General features: G+C 24.6%; 4 protein-coding genes across 7 annotated transcripts in view; 2 read left to right on the forward strand and 2 right to left on the reverse strand.

Moving 5' to 3' along the window:
• Nucleotides 1-307: 307 nt before the first annotated feature.
• LOC126905579 (homologous-pairing protein 2 homolog) lies at nucleotides 308-19,368 on the forward strand. 2 transcript variants are annotated; one of them, XM_050685432.1, is made up of 2 exons: nucleotides 308-457; nucleotides 18,487-19,368. In XM_050685432.1, the coding sequence occupies exon 2, from the start codon at nucleotides 18,495-18,497 to the stop codon at nucleotides 19,107-19,109; it is 615 nt and encodes a 204-aa protein (XP_050541389.1). In that variant the 5' UTR covers nucleotides 308-457; nucleotides 18,487-18,494; the 3' UTR covers nucleotides 19,110-19,368. The 2 variants fall into 2 exon arrangements, with proteins under 2 accessions (XP_050541389.1, XP_050541380.1); XM_050685423.1 differs by lacking the exon at nucleotides 308-457 and adding an exon at nucleotides 13,111-13,252.
• LOC126905569 (glutamate--cysteine ligase regulatory subunit) lies at nucleotides 3,551-5,272 on the reverse strand. The gene is made up of 5 exons (XM_050685398.1): nucleotides 5,025-5,272; nucleotides 4,776-4,968; nucleotides 4,493-4,686; nucleotides 4,266-4,380; nucleotides 3,551-4,204 (listed from the first exon to the last, which is right to left on the reverse strand). Exons 1-5 carry the CDS (start codon nucleotides 5,133-5,135, stop codon nucleotides 4,044-4,046), a joined length of 774 nt encoding a protein of 257 aa, XP_050541355.1. The 5' UTR covers nucleotides 5,136-5,272; the 3' UTR covers nucleotides 3,551-4,043.
• On the forward strand, nucleotides 5,399-9,613 carry LOC126905647 (transmembrane protein 14C). Its single transcript, XM_050685578.1, has 3 exons — nucleotides 5,399-5,629; nucleotides 5,694-5,883; nucleotides 9,255-9,613. Exons 1-3 carry the CDS (start codon nucleotides 5,554-5,556, stop codon nucleotides 9,316-9,318), a joined length of 330 nt encoding a protein of 109 aa, XP_050541535.1. The 5' UTR covers nucleotides 5,399-5,553; the 3' UTR covers nucleotides 9,319-9,613.
• The window catches only part of LOC126905448 (venom metalloproteinase 3), a 33,656-nt gene continuing 19,490 nt past the window's right edge, over nucleotides 9,762-23,927 (reverse strand). The window contains exons 6-17 of one of the 3 annotated variants that reach the window (XM_050685152.1): nucleotides 19,594-19,819; nucleotides 19,417-19,534; nucleotides 19,177-19,306; nucleotides 18,280-18,422; nucleotides 18,077-18,129; nucleotides 15,906-16,032; nucleotides 15,682-15,846; nucleotides 13,113-13,239; nucleotides 12,873-12,977; nucleotides 12,650-12,807; nucleotides 10,810-11,087; nucleotides 9,762-10,407 (exon numbers count right to left, since the gene is read on the reverse strand). In XM_050685152.1, the coding sequence (XP_050541109.1) occupies nucleotides 10,235-10,407; nucleotides 10,810-11,087; nucleotides 12,650-12,807; nucleotides 12,873-12,977; nucleotides 13,113-13,239; nucleotides 15,682-15,846; nucleotides 15,906-16,032; nucleotides 18,077-18,129; nucleotides 18,280-18,422; nucleotides 19,177-19,306; nucleotides 19,417-19,534; nucleotides 19,594-19,819 (1,803 nt within the window). In that variant the 3' untranslated portion in view covers nucleotides 9,762-10,234. Of the gene's footprint in view, nucleotides 10,408-10,809; nucleotides 11,088-12,649; nucleotides 12,808-12,872; nucleotides 12,978-13,112; nucleotides 13,240-15,681; nucleotides 15,847-15,905; nucleotides 16,033-17,664; nucleotides 17,721-18,076; nucleotides 18,130-18,279; nucleotides 18,423-19,176; nucleotides 19,307-19,416; nucleotides 19,535-19,593; nucleotides 19,820-23,927 lie in introns of all 3 variants that reach the window. The other 2 variants (XM_050685142.1, XM_050685162.1) reach the window with 2 other exon arrangements.

Consider the following 23,927-nt stretch of genomic DNA (forward strand, 5'->3'; position numbering starts at 1 on the left):
ACCGTATGTTTATACTAAACAAGATAATACGTTATCTTAAAATACATAATTTAAATACTACAATGTACCAGAAATTATATTTTCTTTGGCCCTTACAAAATGTACTCACATTTATTTAAGAAAACCTTAATTATATTAGAATATATTATTAAAATATAATATTAGAATTATTCTTGATTCATCTTAATTAATAAAATTTATATTTTCATGAGTTAAAGCCTTTAAATTTTATTTAAAGTAAAGTATTACATTTTTACAGAAATTTATTTTCGCGCCAATTAATAGGTATTTTATTATGATAAACAGGTATCTCGAGTTAAATCTCTAATTACTATATTGTCAGAATAAATGTATTTTTTTTTTGCATATTGAAGTATTTTTGTTAAATTTTAAATTTATCTGAATTAAAATATACTCCTTATATTGTAAAGCATCATTTAATTAACGGGTCATAAATGTAAGTAGCTTATTTTACAGAATAAGGTATAATAACTTGATAACTTTAAGTGCCAATTTCTTATGAACAAGTATATAATAATGTTATTTTCAATAATATTTTTTTTGAAATATAACTCGGAAATTTGTTCATTTACTTAAAAGTTATTCATACCATAAAAATATTCCTTACTTAAAGTATCTAGTACTGTTGCATATTTAACACCAAAGAAATATTTTTGTTCATTCAAATTGCCAATAACAGTTTTAGCGTGGAAGTTGTCACAGTTCTCTAAATGTTGATAAATTTATAATAATTCTATTAATGCTTTTTTTAGATTAAATATCAGTTGGTAAATTTTAGTGCCAGTTTTTGCTTTGAACTACCTATGACTATCTGTCAAAGGTAGTTCTTTAATTCAGCTTAAAAGTTAATCTGCTGACATTTATTAATAATATTACATTATAAGGCAATATAGGGTGATTCTTTTAATGCTAGTAACTTGATTTCTCATAAAATGTTTTTTGGATTTTGTTAGTTACATATGTCCTTATTTATTTGTTATAAAATAATTTTTAGGTCAATCCCTTTTATATTGAAGGAGTGTCAACTTAATTTTTTAAATATCAACATGCGTTTTAACTAGCTCATAAAATAAAAAATGATAAAATTAAGAAAAGAACTAGCCGAAAACAATTTATAAAATAGTACTTCAGAAGTAATTAACATTTTAATATGTATTGGAGATGAAGTGTGAATAGTGCTCTATTTATCAAAACAATCGAGTAAAATAATTAACTTGAATATTTATAGGATTGCCTATCTGTATTATCAACATGCTTATTAATTAGCTGTTTCTAAATACCCAATTTATCATCAAAGCCAGCATCAATCCTATTATACAGAATGTTAGTAAATGCTATGTCACGAGTAGTAGGATGATATTCAGTAGGACATAAAAATAGCGAAATCGAAAACTAAAATTTCCTATCTCCGAAATTGGGGGTTTTCCGGTTTCCCCACTTTAAATTTTATTTTAATTAAAAATAAACATCACAACAGTATTTCACACGAAATTGTCATACAAATTGAGTGGTCACTCGATTTGTTGTAACTTTCGTGTCCTCCCCTGAACTTTGGGTTTAAAGTTGGAAAAAAATTCACTTTAGTGTGATCCATCAATTTGTATTGAAATTTTACTGGGAGTTCTGTGATGCAGTTTATTTTTAGTTTAAACGATTACATAACGAGAAAAACCCACAGATGTGATATTTTTTTAATTTCACGAGTCTTATTATTTATTCAAACCGATTATAATTTTTATCATTAAAACTTATAAAATTATCATTTTTTTTCTTTTTAGATCGGAAAAATAAAACAATCGCAAGATTGAAATGAATATTTTAAACTTTATTACAATAGGATAATTAGAAATAATTATTATGATGTAATCGTCACACTACTCTTTCAAGAAATTAATCACTAATGAGAATATAGTACATCACTTAGCTTGTTAATATTTATTTAAATATTCGAAAAATACTGTTCACTATTGAATAGTCACTAATTAAGTTGCAAAAAATATTAGATTATTTTTAAAATATAGCTTCTTTTTTATGCAATAAAAATGCATAAATTGCAGTAAAAAAGAATAATCTATAGTAAACAAATAGCCTGTATTGTAAAACGTTTAAATGTGCGTCACTTGCTAAAAATGTAATGTAATTTACACTTTTTCATTTACAAAACGACCATTTATTTCAAGTTTTTTGTTATAAAAATTTAAGTAAACTAATCTTATAAACAGTATTTCTTTTTTTTTTTTATTTAAAAGACAGTACATCGAAAATTACATTACATTTTTAGCAAGTGACGCACATTAAAAACGTTTTACAATACAGGCTATTTGTTTACTATAGATTATTCTTTTTTACTGCAATTTATGCATTTTTATTGCATAAAAAAGAAGCTATATTTTAAAAATAATCTAATATTTTTTGCAACTTAATTAGTGACTATTCAATAGTGAACAGTATTTTTCGAATATTTAAATAAATATTAACAAGCTAAGTGATGTACTATATTCTCATTAGTGATTAATTTCGGGAAAGAGTAGTGTGACGATTACATCATAATAATTATTTCTAATTATCCTATTGTAATAAAGTTTAAAATATTCATTTCAATCTTGCGATTGTTTTATTTTTCCGATCTAAAAAGAAAAAAAATGATAATTTTATAAGTTTTAATGATAAAAATTATAATCGGTTTGAATAAATAATAAGACTCGTGAAATTAAAAAAATATCACATCTGTGGGTTTTTCTCGTTATGTAATCGTTTAAACTAAAAATAAACTGCATCACAGAACTCCCAGTAAAATTTCAATACAAATTGATGGATCACACTAAAGTGAATTTTTTTTCCAACTTTAAACCCAAAGTTCAGGGGAGGACACGAAAGTTACAACAAATCGAGTGACCACTCAATTTGTATGACAATTTCGTGTGAAATACTGTTGTGATGTTTATTTTTAATTAAAATAAAATTTAAAGTGGGGAAACCGGAAAACCCCCAATTTCGGAGATAGGAAATTTTAGTTTTCGATTTCGCTATTTTTATGTCCTACTGAATATCATCCTACTACTCGTGACATAGCATTTACTAACATTCTGTATAATAGGATTGATGCTGGCTTTGATGATAAATTGGGTANCCCTGTATACAGGTATTTTTAATATAAATAAAATGTGAGTATTTTTTTATAGATATTGAAGGCATTAAAAACTTTTTCTGGAAATTGTTTCTAATTAACATTTCAAATTTTGAGGAAAAAAAATGTATTTTTGTTTTTGATATATTGTATAAATATTGAGTTTGAATAAATGACAAAAATTAACTTTTTAATTAATGTTGAATTTTATTTTATTGTATGAGGAGATTTCTTAATAGTTGTTTAATTTAAAACAAGATAAAATTATAAATATTACTAAAATTATTTTTCAATTTCATATAAATTTGAAAACCTGTGGCTTAAATTATGGAAATTAAGTATTATTAATTAAAATGTTTAAAAACTTTTTGAACCTTTAACCTAAAATTTCAATAGTTCTGCTACAAGGAAAATATTTATTTGAATATTTAAGCACAAAATGTTAAAATATAAAAATAATAATATAATCATGTAATTTTTAATAATAAAAAAATATTTTTAATGTTTATACAATGCAATATTTTATGAGTATTTCATAACACAAATAAACATCTATAATAAAGATATTCTAAAAATCTAATGACACTTTAGGTAACATAACAAACTAACTTTTTGAAATATAAATAAAATTATGTCTATATAATTTTTAAAAAAAACTATCAAAAAATACTTATCAAGTAGTTATAAATGTAATATTGGAAGAATGTGTAGATATACCATTATTAAAAAATAAATTTAAACCAAATCCTTGAAATGAAAAAAGTACATAACATATTTAAAAGCATAATAATTATAAAAACTATATTTAAATTTGTTCTACTTGTAATTAAACATAATGTATATCAAAATAGAATTATATGTGCATTATAATATTTGTCACAAAATTCATTTTAATTTATAAACATTTAAGACAAACAATATATCCTTTACTAGCCAATACTCCTCTACATTTGACATGAGTTAAGTATCTTATTATCCATTCAAGTTTAGGTGTTCTCAGATTAACTTCAGATTGTTTTTCAAATATTTCAACCAAACATGAATGTGGTAAAATTTCTGAAATAAATAATTGAACAACTAATTTTATTGTTAAATTTATATATTTTAAATGTAATACCATATGAATCGCTATGAGTTAAAAGTTGCACATCATTATCTTTTGTAAATTCTTGTAATGAAGCAGGTACAACACAACATGAATTCAGATTGATTTGAACAATTGTTGGTTTTATCTAAGATTGTAATATGTTATATTGATTAAATGAAATATTTCATGTTATACTTCTTTCTTAAAAAAAAAAAAAAAATAGCTATTCAGAAAAAATAAATTTTATTTTATCTTACTATTGAATTGTTGTACAATGAAATAAATAGTTCTGTATCTACATCACTCACACCAATACGTGTGATCTTTTGTTTGTTAACATAACTCTCCAGTACAGCCCATAATGTTAATAAATCTGCCAATAAAGTATCTTTTCCATGATTAAAAGCTAGTATGACTGAATCAATGACACCATAATTTAATTCTTGGAATACTGGAAATAAAAAATATGATAAATATTTAGTATCTTTCTTATACATAGTTTTTAATTTATTGCATTGATGTTTTTAGTTTCACACTTACAATTTTTTAATGCATCCTCTAAATGATTAACCTCATTACTTGTTAAAAATATCTTAACACCTGTTCTAAGTGCCTCATGTTCTTCTTCAATATTATTATTATAACACTCTTCACATTTTAAATGAAAAGATTTCTCATTCATTGAATAAGGTGACGGTCTGTTTGATAAACAAGTATTCAAACATTCAACAATCTAAAATTGAATATAATTTTGTAGCTTTTTAGTTAACAATAAATAATTTTTCTTACTTCTTCAGTAGAGTTTTGACCAGCTTTTTGAGTCAAATCATTGGCATTTAACACATTTCCAGTATGAATATACATTTTAGAAATGGATTTTGGGAGAGAGAATGAAGACATTTTAAAATTAAAATACAAATGCACAATTGTTTTAATGTTAAGATTTAATTATTAGTACAATGTGTTACTTAGTTAACAAGTTGTAGAGATAGATTGACAGGTCTAGGCCATCTATAAGGACAAATACTGTATAGGTTTAAAAAAAAATGTTTTACTAATGGCTGATGCATGTTATCAATTCAAGGTCATATCGTAAAAAACCAATTAGGTTATCACAACGATTTGGAATGGTTACTCGAATTTTAAGTACTGATTAAGTAATATTTAAACGTGATATCAAGAAATACTGCGTCAAATCATCAATTATATATTTGAATAATATACCTAATTTGGTGTAAACTTTTATTAATATTTTATCCTGTTATATTTTATCTTAATAAGTGATTAGTGTAAAATAGACGTTTTGTACTTATTAATTATGACTGTGGACTATATTCAGTTTGGATATGCTGCAACAGTAGCTGCAGGAGGAATTTTCGGCTACGCGAAAGCAGGTAAATATGAACGATAAAAGTATTTACGCAAAATATTAAATTAAAATGAATCCTTTCAATATAGCTAGTATTCCTAGTCTATCGGCAGGACTACTATTTGGATCATTGTTAGGATTTGGAGCTTATCAGTTATCCAAAAATCCTAATAATTTAGCTCTCTCTTTAAGTACTAGCGCTGTTCTTGGAACAATAATGGGAGTAAGGTATATCAATAGTGGAAAAATAATGCCTGCTGGTTTGTTAGCTGCACTTAGGTAAATATTTTTATATTTATATACTCAAAAGTATATTACTGTAACAATTAATAGTAGTTGAATTTATTTAAATAAAAATCATATTAAAATATATACTTAATTAAAATGTAAAGCTGAGAAGATATCAAATTTACTATAATGATTTTTTTTTATGTTTCTATCCCTGCTCTATCAGTTTTTATTCAACTGATTTTGTTCATTAATACATCAAAAAATCAGAAATATTATCCACAAAAAGGTATTACCCTATAATATTGAAAAACTTTCCTTCATCCCATAAAAGAGAAAAGTCTTCTAAAAATTACCATTTTTGAAGTTAGTAATTTTTTTTTTAACTATAACGACTTAAAAATAGTATTTTTTGAAAATTTAAAGAATTAAATGTTTTTATAAATATAATAGATATGTTGCTTGTTAGGCATATTTTTTTTTGAAAATATGACCTTACATGTGCTAAGAGGTGAATGTTCAAAATACCTTAATTTATGAAACTTTCAGCTTAACTTTTAAAAATATTCTACAAAATCTGACAACTTTAATTATGTTATAAAGGTTATAATATTACCTTATAATCAGTGTTGGGAAAGTTCCTTTTTAAATGGAACTCGTTCCGTTCCCCGTTCATTTTCTAAAATATGAACTCGTTCCAGATACTAGTTCTTTATATTAAGAAGGAACTTGTTCCAGATCCAGTTCCTCCAAAATAAGAACTCGTTCCACTCTTCGTTCCTTTTATGTAACCAAGTTATTTAAAAAATTGTGGCAATGAGATCATGATAACGGTCATCAATGATTTTCATCAGCAGTCGAATACAAAACAAATTTGTAGTATTCCTTATCTAAAAGTATTCGAAAATTATATTTATAAACAGGTAGTAAATGCTAACGACTTGTGTCAACGCGACCAATGTCTATTGTCTACATATAAGTTAGAAATAATAAATCAGAAAACCCAAAACCTTTAACATATATTAGTTAACAAGAAACGACGATAATATTCGGTGCATTATTTAATATATGTACACATATATTAAATATTTACTGTATACTTACATGTGATAACTCTATAGTCAATTGATTCATTTAAACAGCCTACGATCTCGGCTGGGTATATAGGGGACTTCCATTGTTAAAAGTCAACTAAAAATACCTTGATATTTTAATGTCTAGATACGAAGAAAACTACACTAAAACGTGTTTATAAAAATTTTTAGGAACTGCAATTTCCGTTCACGTTCCTTAAAAAATGGAATTTGTTCATTTTCCTCGTTCCTTTATTTTAAAAGGAAGCAGTTCCTAGCTTCGTTCCTTCAAAAAGAACTCGTTCCAGGAATCCGTTCCTTTTGGAACCAGTTCCTTCTCAACACTGCTTATAATACATTATAATATTTTTATCTTGGAAAAAAAAAAGACGTTTGTATTTTATGTGTATAAATCACCAAAGATAAAGATAAAAGTACAATTTTTGTAAAAAATTGTAAAATTTAGAAAAGTTTTATGTATTGTTTAATAAAATATATTTTGTGGACAGTGTAAAAATTAGTATCAATTTTATTGGTGTAAAGAAGGTTGTGGTCCAGTTCCTCTCTTTCTTCGGAACCCCTTGTTTTTTTAATTAATTTTATTTAATGGTGGACATAATTGAAACTTGCAAACAGAATAAAATGTAACAAAAATACAGATTATGTTATTAATTCTATATAATGTTTAGCGTTCCATCTATCTATGTAATTACATACATTTTGAATAAATCTTAAAGGGTTTATTTGTTAGAGGTAGAAAAAATGAGTCCTTAAGCCCTAATTGCTGCTATTTTGAAGTATTGTTAGTTTGTATGATATATTGTTAATAAAAATTGAGTAACTGAATATTTTATACGTTAAAATATACAATTAAAGATTGTTTAAATATATTTTCTTGAAGTGTCCCCATTTATTTTTAGTGTAGAAGAATTTCAATGATTGTTAATAAAAATTATTAATATTTAAGCTGTTGAATCTTAGATACGTTTAAAAATAAAAATTAAAAACTAGTTGCCAGGTTTTCAAATATATTATTATCAAAAATGCGAAATAAAAAAAAATATTTTTTTAAGTTAAAGAGAAATCCATACCTTATTTTTCTACAATAATATATTTTATTAATAGTCTAAGAAGAAACTCTTATTACTTGCTTAAGAGTAAACGTTAGTAAAAAATGATCTATTTTAAATATACTCAATTTAGATAATAAAATAGATTATTTTTTTAAATAGGAACAATATATTTTCAAATACATATCGTTGATTGAATACAAAGTCAGATATAATAAAATTATACTTTTGAAATTTTTTGTGTGACAATTAAAGTAAAATTGTACAAATTGTAGAATTATTCACTTAAAATTAAAAATAGTGAAAATCCACTAAGTGGCGAGTGAGTACAATGACTAATGACCAAACTGTAAATTTTGAACCTAACAAGATTTAAAATTTTGGTTTATCAATTCATTTTTATATTTCTGGAGTACCTAAATACATCATACTTATGCTTTTTATTTTTGGACCAAATTTTTGATTATTAATTTAGTTTTTAATTTTATTTGTGACTATAAAATTTATTTACAACTTTTGAATATCATTTGTCAAATTAAAAAAAATGGATTTTTTTAAAAATTCTTTTAGATACTGATTTTTATATAGAATAGAAAAATAATTTAATAACATTTATATTTTAAGCATATATGAGTTGATCGTAACCAAAAAAGGATAAATTCTAAATTTTAACTAAAACGTAAAACTACTATAATCTTGTTCATAAAATATATCTAAAACTAACAATGCTGTTGAAGAGTGGCACAATTCTTTTACCAATATTTCAAAAGCCATCCACCCTTCTATTTGTAAAATTATTAATATACTAGAAAAATTAAATAGGTTATAAATTAAACAAACAACAGAAAAAGAATCGCCAAAAAAAGGGAAATACTTATACTATGTTATACAAATAAAAAATATCAGCATAAAATTTAATGAAATGACAGTGCTAATTTTGTTAAAAGAATTTTCTCGTAATTTTAATTGTTTAAAATAATTTTATTTTAAACAATTTTAATTTTCTATTTTAACCTTAGATTTAGTTGATGACAAATACATTAAAATTATATTTGTATTTTGCAATAACACACAAGTTGTTTTTATTTTAAATTAATAATCTATTCCTAAAATCTAAATTGCACCTAAATGTTTTTTGTGAAATTGTTGTAAAACCAGTAAAAACAAAATAAATAATCTAAATTCTGTTTTCATAAGTTAATTAATAGTTGTATTTATAATTAGTTAACCATAAAGATGTGTAACATTATCTTAAAAGTATCCCCTAATTTGATTTCAGTTTAGCTATGGTGGTAAGACTAGGATCAAGACAAGTTATTTTATGGTCATCAAAAAACCAATAAATGAACCTAGGGAAACAAGTCATGAATTGCAATTATCTACTGTAAACATATCAGAAGAGCAATCTCAAAATTTACATAAATGACATACAAAATCAAAGTTAAATTTTTGAAATTATTACTTGTATAATTTATCATAGTTAATAACATTATTTCCCTAGGTTTAAATAATTATTAATTGTTTTAATTTGGAAAATAAAACATTTTTAAAGTTTAATAGTATACATACAAGTTTAGTATAAGGATTGTAGAAGATTGGAAATTGTGGAATTTATGTAATAAAAACTATTAAAAATTATCTATTTACATTTTTACTATAATAATGCATATTTATATGTACATTCCCAATACTTAATTTATATTAGTTTATTGCTTAATAAAAAATTAATATAAAAAGTACTGTTCTACTTAAAAATATAGGTATGAGGTTTTTATTAACTAATTTTAGTTTGTATTATTATTTATAAACTATAAATAAATTACAAAATTTGCTTTAATCACATAATTACAATAAGTTTTGCTACATTGTCAATTGGTATATATAACTTGAGTTTTCGAAATCAGCAAAATATATTAAATTGACTATCTATAATGGTTTTTATCACAATAAAAATACTTACATAAATTGTATTATGTACTGGTTTCAAATTTTACTTTTTAATAAATGTATTCTAATTTAATTGTAAAAACAATTTTTACAATTATATTCTAATAAATAAAAATATACATAATGAAGATTATATCAAACTTCTAATGAATGATTAATTGATAAAAAAATCAGTTAATGTACGACAAAACTGATTTTCAATTTATATTTTTAGTTTATTTTACATTAATAATAATAATAATCATAATCATCTAATCTCACAGAGATTATTTAAAACTTATTATTTATATGATGAATAATTCTTATTATTGGTCAGCCATTATGCACATATTGTGCATTATTACATATGTATTTGACTGCAGCACAACAGTTTTTCTGGATATATTGATTTGAACAATACTCTAAACCATTTTTTGTGAGATAGTCATAGCATGATATAGCACCCCATGTGTCCATGGCACCAGCTTTATCGATGCACTCATCAGCTGAAAGTTATTAAACTTAATTAAAATATATATTTGTTTTTTTAGTCTATTTTGAATGATCAACAAATAATATTAATAATATTGTTAGTATGATTTCATTATAATAAATGAGTATTGATGAATGAAATTATTATATTTTATTGATAGTAATTAATAAAATGTCTGCTAACATGCAATGTCTTAGTCCATTTAGAGTTATATGTAAACTTAGTTATTTTGTATTAGAAATTAGCTGTTATATTTTTATTGTATGGTTATTTTAAGTTTTTGATTTTTATGAAAATTGAGGTGATATTTCTTAAAGTAATATTTGTTTTCATAGGTATAGAAGATAAAGTAATTTTAATGAGCTTCTTTACCAACAGTATGATGAGGATGACTTTTACTCAGTAAATAACTTACCATGTAGGTTATTAGGAAATTGAGGTTGATTGTTGAATTTCAATTCTTGTGGTCCAAAATGATGATATTTGTTTTTAAGTAACAAAGCTAAAGGGTCTTCATTGTTATTTTGTTTTTGATTGTAAAGTTGTCTGTTTGTTAGTTGTGTATCATAAGGTTTAGTAGTTGTCGTTTGTATATGATAAAAATTAGGTGTATATGTTTGAAAGTGTAAGTAATTATTTTGATAGTTTTGAATTGTTTTTGGAGTTGTCTTCCAAAAATCATTCCACACTGACCTAAAATGTTGCCAAATAAGGTCATTTTAAACATTTTAGATCTTGTCTAAACTATACATTTTTTTCAGTAATAATACTACTTTGGTTATTAATTTTTCTATGTAAAAGAATTTGTTTATGTTGAACGATTACGCGTTATTTTATAATTGTCATGAAAATATAAAGATAAGGTATAATTTAAAAATAGTAAAAATAACGAATCAAAATTAATATTATTTTCTATTTGATCGAAACATTAAAAAATATATCAACGATATCTTTCAAAGAATGGGTTAGCTTACAATTAATAAAGGTTTTTTTTATATGGTATGAAATAATGGGTTTAACAATAAAATTACATTTTCAAGTAATGATCCAACAAAGAAAAATTTGAAGCAGTTTCAAAAAAGTCAATTATTTCTATGTTTATTTTAACACTGTAAAAATGATCCAAAAATACGTCAATATGATAATTTTAATATTCACATTAATTTTACACACAAGTAGTGTAAATTTAACTTAACATATCGAAAATTTATACCCAAGTATGTCATTTAAAAAGCAACACCTATCTCACATTTTGGTTTAAATGATTTTATATACTTTTATATGTAATTTATTGCACTGAATTAAATGACAGTCTAAGATTTTATATTAAATCAATAGATAGCGTATTAGTCAAATAATAAAAAATTCATTAAATATTAAAATTCCTCAGAAAACCGTTTTTTTTTTGCTCTGCTGTAAAATTGACAGAAATGAGATAGATGGTCTTGCTTCTTGAGCAACGTAATATAACATTTTTATTACTATTTATCAACATTGAATGCGTTAAAAACTCTGAGTAAATATATTTCTTATGAAAATTCATTCATTTTTTGTGCATTTTTTGAAAAAATAATTGTTTTGTTATTATTGTTTCATATATTTTTATTTTGTGAGTAACTGATGATATGATGTTTGTAATTTGTTCAACAAAATATTTGCTTTAAAATACGTCTAAAAACTAAGGAGAATTCGCTATTTTTTGGAGTCATTTGAAGATTTTTAACATTTTATCGTGTACGAAAAATTTAACAAATTTGATAATCTGTTTATAAATCACATGGGTTAAGTTAAAGAAGATTTTCTTTTTGCTTTTTTTTACTCCGACATATTATTTTCGAATAATAATTTACTAAAAATACCGATAATAATTAATTGTAAGTATTATATTTAATACTAATTTTCAAAACTTAACTACCAAATCAAAAACATTGAATGAAACAGAAGTTAAGTTAAATTTTAAATCAAATTGAATTGTTTATAATTACTAATGGAAAAGTTGGTTATGCTAATGAATATTAATGTGACCCATCATTAAGATTTTAAGCTACTTTAAAGTCTCAATTGGAAACAGCGCATCAATAGGGGTTATCATATATACGCAATTAAATCATGAGGGACGTATCCTAAGATATCAAAATAATTATAATAAAAAAATAATGGTTACATTTCAGCTGCATTTCCATTAAATATGTCATTACTTACTTGATAATTTCTTTATTTTTTATGGATAAAATAGTACACATTTTGTAATTTACCTTTGAGTTGATATATTAGGAGCCACATATTGTGGCCACGTCTGAGTAGCTTCTCCTTCTTGAAAGTCTCCTATTCTTCGAATATATGATGGAGTGTTTTGTGAAAAATCAGGTATGATATTTTCGTGTTCCGTAATGCATTTTCCGTTTGTACAGTACTATTAAAATAATTTTTACAATATTTTTGTATAAATAAAATTACTATTTTTAATTTTCAATTTACTTGTCCGTCTCCGCAAGGAGAACCTTCAGCAGCTGGTCTGTAGGCTACACAGTAACCTGATCCAGCATCAAAACAAAAAAGTTGGGCACACACTCGATCATCTTTCTGCAAAATTAATATAATTTAGATTAATGTCTTTGATTTATTATAATAATAAAATTCACTAATTTTTTTTCTTATCTTAGAAATTTAATAGATTTTATAAAATGTAATAAACATTTTCTAGGTTTTAATACTTACAAAACAAGCACTAGTTCCTCGATCTTTTCTACATTGAGCGTCCAACGTCAATAGTTTTCCAGGTAACATTCTTGGTAAAGACTCGTCTTCGTGAGGAGAGTTAAACAAACAAGTAGCTGTATCACCACTATATAAAAAAGGTAATTCTTTCTTTAGTAGTAATTAAATTATCTTATTATATTCAAAAACGTTGAAAAATTTGTCATTACTGGAAAAATTTCTTAACGATCTCCGATTTTCTTTTTTTAATCAAAGAGCTCGTTGAAATTGCTCTGGGAAAACTATTCACGAAGAATAGAAAATTTTCTTTAGAACTTCGTAAGCGTTTAAAAATATCAGATTTCTTGTTTGTCGAATTATAACTTAAATTTTTTACTAGGGCACCAATACATTTTCTAAAGGTACCCTGAAAATTTTGTTGAAATCCGTTAGTTTTTGTCCGAGTTAAGAGATTTTTTTTTTTTTTAAGACCCCCGCAGAGTTTTTATTAAGATACAGTTTTATGTCTGCGCATTGCAATAGATTATTTATATTTTATGATATTTCAACAGAAAAAAAAATAACGTGGTATTTAAAAATTGAATTTCAATGATTATAAAATTATCTTTTGTATACCTGTTGTGCTAAATAATTAGTAATAATAATTATTATTATTTAGTATAATTTTGTATAGATCTATGTATTTTTGCCTTTATTTTATTTATTATTTTTTTTTGCTATATTTTTATTATACTGATTCTGAAGTAATATTTTTCTTTCAAAACAAATATTGTGTACTCCTACCAAAATCAGTGAAGATGACCCGAAGGTCCTAATGTGCTGTAGAGGAGAGAGGCCTATAGGGAACCAGGTCTGGAGTGGATCCAACTAGTCGGAGTCAAGTCATAGTATAATAATTAGAACTTAATTTATAGAACGGTATTTCAAAACATGATATCACCAGTATTTTAATACTACTTAAGGTTTAATTTATAAAAAAAATATTTAAATTTAGAATAATATACAATTATTTTCACTGAATTTTCGTATTTTAATCTTATTACAATAATTTCGATTTTTACTAATATATTAACTGTCACTTTTATTGTAAATTTTTAGCTTCGATGCGAAGCTGAAAAGGTATTAATTTTACTATGATGAATTTTTTTTTTTAATATATTTTTTTGTCTGTGAACGCTCAATCTTAGCTCTCGCTGGACTGATTTTGATGAAAATACATCAAAAAATTACAAATCGTATCTAGACGAAGGCATTACCCTCAAGAGTTGAAAAATAATCCCTTATGTCTCGTAAACGGGGATTTCCCCAAAAACATTAAAAATTTAAAAATCGCTAATTTTCGACATTTTTAAAATTTTTTTACTTAAAATTGCCATAATTTTTTTAAAAATGACCGAATTAATATTACTTTTTTTTTTATAGATACCTCAGGTATTTACTTATCATTTGATATATTTTTGTGAATGTTTTACCCTTTACCAGCCCACAGGAAGGGTTTCAAAATAATAACTTTTTCAACTTAACTTTTGAAAATGTTCCGGAATGACTGACACTTTTATATATACTTCAAATTAAAGCTTATGTAATATACTTTAATTAAAAAAAAAAAAATTGATCTCTGGATTTGTCTTCATGGTGAAAATGACTACCGTATTTAAAAATATTCTATTTTTGTGTTAAAATTCTGGGTTTTGTATTTTATTTTATTTTAAAATACCTGACAAGGGGAGTACACTGATTTTCATAGATATTATATAAATCAAATTGATATAGCATAGAAAGTTAAATTTGAATTTTTTTGCTTTTTTTAAGTAGGGAAAAATAACTTTGAAATTCGAACTAGCTTAAATTGCCATTTTTTTCAGTGGACGTAAGGTTGCCGAGTCGGTAACACTTGAGTATTACGCGCTTGGGGTACAAGGTTCCACCCACATATGGCAAGAAATATTTTGCATTTTTTCTTAATTCTTTTTAAGTTACAATAAATTTTCAACTCCTTTGATTTTTATTTCATTCAGATTCAATTACTTCAATAAAGATCAAGGATGCCATCACTGTAGTTGCCCCTCGTGAGAAGAAATTTGTTATTCATTTTAAAATTATTTTACTATATTTTAGGTTTTAGCTTCGATTCAAAGCTGAGAAGGTATTTTTTTGTGACTATCATTTATTTTCTCTGCTCTAACTTGACCTACATTTTTCAACGATACGTCAAATGATTACAATTAGTTAAAATGAAGATATTATCCTCAAAAATTGAAAAAAAATTCTAATCTATCAATTAAACAGTTACTTATCCCATGTTCTCCATACAAACAATTAAAATCATTCATTTTTAATGTTTTCAATGTATTTACTGACGAATTTTTCGATGGGCCGTAAATTTTCAATCCGACCTTGCACCCGCGAATTAAAACTTTTAACTTTGGATTCTGACAAACTACTTTTTAGAATATTCTCCGACAAATGACATAAAAAATAGCTTAATACTACGCCATTAATTATTTTGTAATATATTTAAGAAATTTTATTTTGCCTATATTAATTTATAAGATAAATTATACTTTACTTTAAGAAATGGTGAAATGAGGACACGCTACAAGGCGACCACCTAAATCCTTTTTCTGTGTGTCTCAAGTCACTCATAATGTAACCGTCTTCCCAGCGACATTTTTCAGCACCTGGACCTCCTAGATACGTTGGAGGGGGTGATCCATCATGTACAGCACCAAGTCTAAAATCCAAAAGTCGTTTTATTTTTGATGAATTTAGTATTTAAAAATATTTACTTACAAATGGCCCACTTCATGAGCGGCTACAATGATACCAGAAAATCCACCAGTATCTTCTATAATAGCAACGCTGTTAACTTTTTCGAGACGCTTATTTACAACGCATGCTCCACCAACATATGCAAATCCTAGGTTAAATTAAAAAAATGTATATATTATTATTACAACATTTATATGTAGATTGAATTATAGAAGCTCTGATAATTTTCAGTAAAATTAAAGCATTAATATGTGATATTTTATCAATATTTTGTATTGATTTAAAACATTTTAATAAGCTAATTCATGCTTGATTTAACTTGATTTTTTTGTTTTGAAGTTATGGTAAAATATTTTTGTATATCGAATAGTTAATATTTTTGTTGAAATAACAATAAATACAGCGTGATCCATGAACCATGTACTACTTTTTATTAATTGAAAATTAAAAATAATGTTGGACATTTTTTTTTGGTTTTCTTTAGGTACGTGTGTTTTTTAATTTATCGATCAAAAGTATTTTTTTATGCTTATCCCTATTAACAATCTCATACCTTATAAGTGTCATCTTATTTTTGTCAAAAGGTTACTTACATAATTAACTAGCTTATTTAATAAATAATGATGTAATTATGAAAATGACTGATCAATAATAAACTTTGGGTCAGTATTTTGAAAGTTAATAACAGTTAATAGTAATGGCTGCACGTGAGATATAGGTGTTATTATTTTTATCACTAGACATTTCTTAATCTATCTTCTCCCGTCAAGATGTAAACATGTCAATATCTTCCGAAATAATGATCCAAAAGTCGTTATTGACCAATTATTTTTCTAATTAAATCATTATCTAATAAATAAGTTAGTTAATTATGTGTTCTCATTTAAGAAACAAAGTTGACAACTTTATAAGGTATAAGAGATGAACATAAAAATATTTTATAATTAATAAAAATTTAAAATAAAAAAAATCTTAATGTTTTTTTTATTTTTCGATTAATAATGTGGTTCATGATAAATAAATTAGAGTAATATATATATTATTAGAGTAATAATATATTAGAGTAATACAGAGTGTATTGTTTAATTTACAAAATAAAACTGTTGGCATTATTTTGATTATATATTTGTTTATTTGAATAAGGATTTTTGTCAATTTTAAAAATATTATATCTATACCAAGATTTTTTTAAAAACAACGAAAATCAAGTTAATTCTCTTTATGTTACGACAGTCGATTAAAGATATTAAAGAATCCAGATAAATATTTCAGCTAAAAAAAGCAAGTTCAATTAGGTTTATGTTTTAAATAAATACTAATAGTTTTTATAAACTTGGTTTTTAAATTGCAAATTTAGAAACACGTCACCATTAAAAGAATTAGCATCCAAGCTCTTTTTACTACATGCATGTTAGAAAACTTTTGAATATCATATAAGATACTTGTACATTCTATATAAATAAAATGTATTTAAGAAAAATTCATGTGTTGAAAATATAGCTTTTTCTAGCTACTTTGCATTCAGTAGCACATTTTAGTTAAACATCATTATTAAAGGTGTAAAAGAAGATAAGTTGTGTCCTTAATTACAAATTATATCCATGTGATAATCCAAATTTCAGTGTCATACAGAATGAACCAAGAATGTTTGTTCCTTATTCTTTATTAACAATGTAATAAAATTTAGTGCAATATCATTTAGAAGAGATATTGGATATATATCTTTGGAATATAAAATATTACAAGTGCACTGTATTTATTTGGATTTTCAGGGACATACCTGCGGTACCCCTGTTGCATGTATCATGTGGGTATTGTCTCCTGCACATGTCTAATCTGAAAATGAAACATTTCGATTTGGTTTAATCCATTCTCGTAGATATTTTTCTCACGAATCCAATTGTTTGAATTTAACAAGTATTTGTTAATAATATTTATATGCATTTTAATACTAACTCTGTTTTAATATATTAATGATTTTGTATTATCTACATTACTACTACACTCGTTAAAAGCTATAGTTATTACTTATTACACCACAAGAATATAATAATACTTGATATATATTATAAACCGTTGCACCAAGAAGGTAATTTAGTAATATAAGAAAAAAAAAGTTTGAAAATTTGTATGTACAAATTTTTCCGAATTACTAATTAAGCATTTCCCTAATATTTTTATTTATCACATACCAGCCGTTCCTTTTGTGCAACGGCCTCCTTTGCGACGTCTGCACATGTCGTACCTAAATGCATTTTATGTCGGTTATAATGACCCATTAATAAATAAATAAGAAGTTAAACCTTTCGATTTCAAGATTTGAAATTCATGAGATTAATTTTACTTTGAAGTTTTAATTGTGAATTTTGAATTTGAGTCGCGATTGATTACTTACTTTGTAACTGCTACAGCAATGTCATATACAGGTAGTCTCCTTTCTTTAAATAAATATTTTCCCATATCAGTTAAAGCTGCAGCTGAATCAATTGCATCCCTGCCCACTCTATTTCTTTCTAAGTATGGGGTAGCATCTCTTGCCTAAAAAAATTTAATTCATATAAATCTATATATATATATATATATATCATTCTTTTTTTTTCAGCTATCACAATGGAAAAAGATAAAGTCTACAAATTCATGGTTACAGGTAATAGACCGTATAGCGCTAATGATGTTTTTTCAAATCTTCAAAAGCACAATGTTGGTAAGGCTGCAGTGGATAAAGCACTTGATCAATTAGTGAAAGATAATAAAATTTTTGTTAAAATATACGGAAAACAAAAGGTTTTTTGTGTGATTCAGCCTGATACTACTTTAGACAATCAAAAAGAAATTGAACGTCTTGATGAAGAATTATTAAAAACAAATGAAAAACTAAAAGATGTCGAACAAAAATTAAAAAAATCTGAAGTGGAAGTAAAAATGTTAAAAAATACTTATAGTATTAAAGAGGCAGAGAACATGATTACAGAATTGAACAAATCTATTACGGAACTTAAAAGTAAATTGGATGAAGTATCTAAAAACAAAGTTTGCATGTCAGAAAAAGATAAAGAAAAAATTAAGTTTAACCACGAAAAAGTTATTAAAGAATACAGAAAAAGAAAGCGTATTTGCATGGATGTATTAGATTCGATCTTAGAGAATTGCCCCAAAACAAAAAAAGCTCTTTTTGAAGAAATCGGCATAGAGACAGACGAATCAGTTAAAATGCCTAGTTTGTAAATTAGCGTTACATATTTGTTGATATTTAATTAATTTTATAATTATTATACTATTTAACTTTACTTACCCTTGATATTATAATTCCAGCTATACTAATACGAATTTTTGGTCCTTTAAGCAGTCTATACCTAAGATCCACACCATTCCAGAAAGAAACAAAATATCTCTTTATTTGTACATTATCTCCACCGTGTAACCTAATATCCATATTTGAATTAAGTTATTTAAATATTAAAAATAAAGTAATATTACATTTATAGTTACAAATGTTTAGTTCTTATGAATATGTCATAATCAATTAACAAACCTGTATCCATCATAGTCTACGATCACCATAATTTCTGGATAAATGGCGTAAGGTGCTTCCCTCTTTGTTATAGATCTTTTTCGTCTAGTTCTTGGCAATGAGTCTGGTTCCATCAGAGCTATAATTAACGGTTTAAATATTAATTGATTTTTAACAATTAAATTGCAGACTATCTACCATAATCTCCAGAATTTGTATCAGAATCTGGGTTTCTTCTATACACAATATGTTTGTGATGTACAAATTTTTGAGGTTTTAAAGGAAAACCTTGCTTGGACACTTCATTATCGCCATTATCAATTTCTTGGTCCATAAAAATTTCGTCGTCTGGAACAGACTGTACGTGTTTTCTGTACAGTGAAGGGATTGGTTTTACAACTAAATGTTCACCAATAGTTCCTTCCTAAAAAAAAAAAATCTTTCATTAAGATTTCCCATTGGATTTAATTCGATTGTCAGTATCACACATATCCATTTGTATTGATAGAAATATTAAATAGGATTGATAAATAAAAATATTAAAGTCTTGAAGGTAAATAAAGATAGTGGCAATATGGAAAATCTGCTTTTGTATTTGCTTAATATAAATGCGTAAATATATTTTTTTACAAAATCCTTATGGCGACAACTGAACTATAAATATTGGAATAATATTAAAAAAATTGGATAACTTCCAAAGTTATTGACTAAAAAGTTGTTGGTGATATTATATTAATGCATTACAGCGTGTAATTAAATATTTTATATGTTTAATTTAGTATTTTGCGTTTATTTTTAAAGAAATAACATAATTTTATCCAGAAGTGTTATTAAGTATACTTTTAATATGTAAATTAAAATCATATAATACATATTTGGTTAAAAAAAGTTCTATAGCGGATTTTTTTTATTCAGCTAATAAAGTTAGCTAAAATTTTACATTATTTTTTTAAATAATTTTCTAATATTTTTTCAAGTTATATACTTCTAAGTATAGCTTAATGAGTAAAAAAAAAGTCTGGAGTGGGCTAAACCTCAGATGTATTGAAGTAGCTTTGAATGATGTTTAATAAAAGTTTTTGTTTTGGATATTTAATACACCATAAACTATATTTACAAAAAACTTGGCTTTGACACAACTAATGATGAAATTGGCATAAACGCAAATTCAACATTAGCTATTCGATTAAACTTTTAATTTTAATTTTAGTAAAATTCGATAATATACACTGTAATATAATAATATAGTGTAATATATATACCAAGAAGTTCATTTTTAAACTGAGATATTTCTATAAAAAATTCATTAGTAGTAAAAACATAAAAATTTTATGTTTAAACCTTGGGTTCCTTGCATTTTAATATTAAATAGTTGCTACAGAAAAATTGCTAAAATATAATTTTTTATGTTATTAGTATAGTTCATTTTCATTTCATAAGAAGTGTTATACCTTTGGAAATTCAATGTTCTTAGCTCAACATTTTTAAGTATACGAAAAAATTACTATTATATTTTAGCCTTCAAAGTGCGATGATGTTCATTACGGAATAAAACTGATTATTTATTTAATGTATGAATATTTTTTTATATAATTTAATTAAATTGCAAAGCTAGTAACCGGTTCTTAACATACAATTTTCTCTCTTTATTGTTAGTTATCGTCTTAAGACGACAACCAATGTCATAATTATTTCAAAAATTCATATTTTCTTTCAAAATAATTTCTAATTGTAAATTATTCATGAAAAATCGATTCATAAAAAAAAATATAAATAGCCTTTGAGTAGTATAATAATTATGAAGATGTAGTGTATTTAATTACATTTATTCAAAGATCAATGATAATTAAATCACTTAAATTTGAGACTTTAGATTAGCCAACTTAATATTTGCTGAATAATTGTTATTTGTTTGAACATTAGAGACAGAGTGAAAAAAGTATTTGTTAGGAATGAAAAAAAAGTTGATTCATGAGTTTTTGTCCAATAGTACTAGAAAAAACGTTAAACGTTTATTAAGGTCTTGAACTTAAACTTTATTAAAATCAGATTTATATATTTCTTTTAAATTTTCGTGTATAGATATCCTGTTTTTTCATTCAAAAATACAGGTAAAATCACATGAACCATTTAATTTTCCAAAAAAAAAAAAAATAATAATTTTGAGAATTATTTCGTTTTGGTTAATTTAACTTAAACGTTTTTATGTATTTATCAATCACAAAGTACTTTTTATGTTTATTCTTTTACCTTTATAAAGATGTCAACTTTGATTTCTTAAATGCGAACACATAATTAACCAACTTAGATAATAATCATTATCAATTAAATAGATCAATCTAATTATGAATATGATTGGTCGAAATTAAACTTTGGGTCAGTATTTTGAAAGTTAATAACAGTTGATAGTAATGGCTGCACGTGAGATATAGGTGTTATTATTATTATTACTTTTATCACTAGATATTTCTTGGTCTCTCGTCTCCCGTCAAGATGTAAACATGTCAATAACTTCCGAGATAATGGTCCAAAAGTCGTTATTTACCAATTATTTTCTTAATTAAGTCATTATCTTATAAATAAGCTAGTTAATGATGTGTTCTCACTTGAGAAATCAAAGTTGACAACTTTATAATGTATAAGGGATGTACAAAAAAAATACTTCACGTTTGAAAAATTGTGAGAGACATTTAACTAGATAAATCGTTAAAAAAATATATTATTATTAGTTTTATTTATCGATTAATTAAGTGGTTTATGATAAGTGATTCCTTCTGCATATGTATGTAGATGTTTCGTTGTGGAATAATGTTTCATTGGGCGATAGTGTTATAATAAATTCGGTTTGTACAATGACCAACGATGATAAATTATATATTTTTTTGACTTAAATCGATGCTGTAGCATCAACTACCAAATGGATAGCGACTATGTTTTCCTGAAAGCGCATGAAAAATAGTATAATTGTTTAATTATTCATTAGGTTTCATCGAAATTTTATAATTTCTTATTTGTGTTGTGATTTGTGGAGTCAACTATCGAGGCCGAAACATGTTTTAACATAAATCTGATGTTAGTATCAATGTACCTTTAACGATTAGTTAAACAAAGCCTATTTGATTTATTTGTCATTAGTATTAGGTGTTTTTGTATGTTTAATTATTGTAAATAGATATAACAGGAACCTAATTGTTGTCCCTGATTATGTTTAATTTATTGTAAACTGCTAAAGATTTGGCACGTCTTACGCAAATGCAATCACTATAAATAACTATTTGTGTTTTTTCAATGGAATTGAAAGTATTTTATTTAACATCATACGTAACATTAAAAAATATTTCATTTAATATATATATATGAAAACGATAATAAATAAATATTACTATTAAGTCAACTCTTATTATTTTTCAGTTTTTAAAACATTTTCTATAAAATTTACTTTTATTCGTGTTCATAGTTTTTTTCTACTTTAAATACTTAAAGTGTTTTCAATTATGATATTTGTTATATTCGAATATATTAGGGAAACAATTTTACGAAACTATTGAGAAGTGTACTAAAAATTTTTTCAAGAAATAAATCATTTTTTTTCTGAAGAATCCTATAAAAATTTAACTTTAATCGTAATATCGTACATAAAATGTACGATATTATATATTAACAAATCTGTAACATTATCATTATATTATAATATAAGATAAAGATTTGAGGTGTATAAATACCGCGAATTCGTATTGGATTTTGTATTTGTATTGGTGATTTGTAAATCACACCTCGAAAAATTATTTCTATATAATAAAAATAATATTTTAAATTCAAGAATTTTTTTATTTAATTAGTTTTAATAATAGAGCATGAAATATTAAAAACTTAGCTAGAAAGAAATATTTTTAACGTTTAATAGAATACCTTATAAAATTTAAATACAGCATTTTGTAAATTAATTTAACAATATATAAGTAAATTCACATTTATTAAAAAAAAAAAGTGGTAGTTTTTCTAAAATTATTTTTATTAATACATTATTTTATGTATGTTTAGACTTACAGTATGTAGAAGTGTGTATTATCGTAACCAAAATTTAGTTCATAATTCAAAGGGGGAATTTGTAAAGTAAATTATTTTAAGGTAATTACTACAGCATTTAAAATTAGTAATTGCATTTTGAATTTCGTAAATTTCAACGATACGTTAATGCAGTGGCGGGTTAGTGACACGTCGGTTATAATTTTGATAACGTTTTATGAAAAAAATAAATTTCATGTTTAAGATTTTTGCGATGTACTTATCTTTGAACAGAGCTAAATTTAATGAATTTAGTGACCGTAACGTTGTTTTCCTTATTAAATTATATTGTGTAATATTGTTTGCTAACGATACATAATCTGAATTAAGGAAATTAATCATATCAAGTTTTAACACTATAGAAACAATTCAAAACTAAAAACCTAACATTTTAGCTTCGATGCGAAGCGGAGAAGGTATTAATTTTACTATGATGTGTTTTTTTTTTTTTTTTTTTTTTTTTTTTT

Source organism: Daktulosphaira vitifoliae, unplaced genomic scaffold, assembly GCF_025091365.1.
Source record: "Daktulosphaira vitifoliae isolate Bord-2020 unplaced genomic scaffold, ASM2509136v1 Scaffold_1, whole genome shotgun sequence".
NCBI classification, from domain to species: Eukaryota; Metazoa; Arthropoda; class Insecta; order Hemiptera; family Phylloxeridae; genus Daktulosphaira; species Daktulosphaira vitifoliae.

Bases quoted from the DNA above. Each gene is read 5' to 3' on its own strand.
- LOC126905569 (XM_050685398.1), bottom strand. From the start codon at position 5,135: ATGTCTTCATTCTCTCTCCCAAAATCCATTTCTAAAATGTATATTCAT. The intron at 4,687-4,775 runs GTAAGTGTGAAA...TTTTATTTCCAG, and splicing joins AGAGGATGCATTAAAAAATT to TATTCCAAGAATTAAATTAT. The intron at 4,381-4,492 runs GTAAGATAAAAT...TTACAATCTTAG, and splicing joins CATTGTACAACAATTCAATA to ATAAAACCAACAATTGTTCA.
- LOC126905647 (XM_050685578.1), top strand. From the start codon at position 5,554: ATGACTGTGGACTATATTCAGTTTGGATATGCTGCAACAGTAGCTGCA. The intron at 5,630-5,693 runs GTAAATATGAAC...CTTTCAATATAG, and splicing joins TTTCGGCTACGCGAAAGCAG to CTAGTATTCCTAGTCTATCG. The intron at 5,884-9,254 runs GTAAATATTTTT...ATTTGATTTCAG, and splicing joins GGTTTGTTAGCTGCACTTAG to TTTAGCTATGGTGGTAAGAC.
- LOC126905579 (XM_050685432.1), top strand. From the start codon at position 18,495: ATGGAAAAAGATAAAGTCTACAAATTCATGGTTACAGGTAATAGACCG.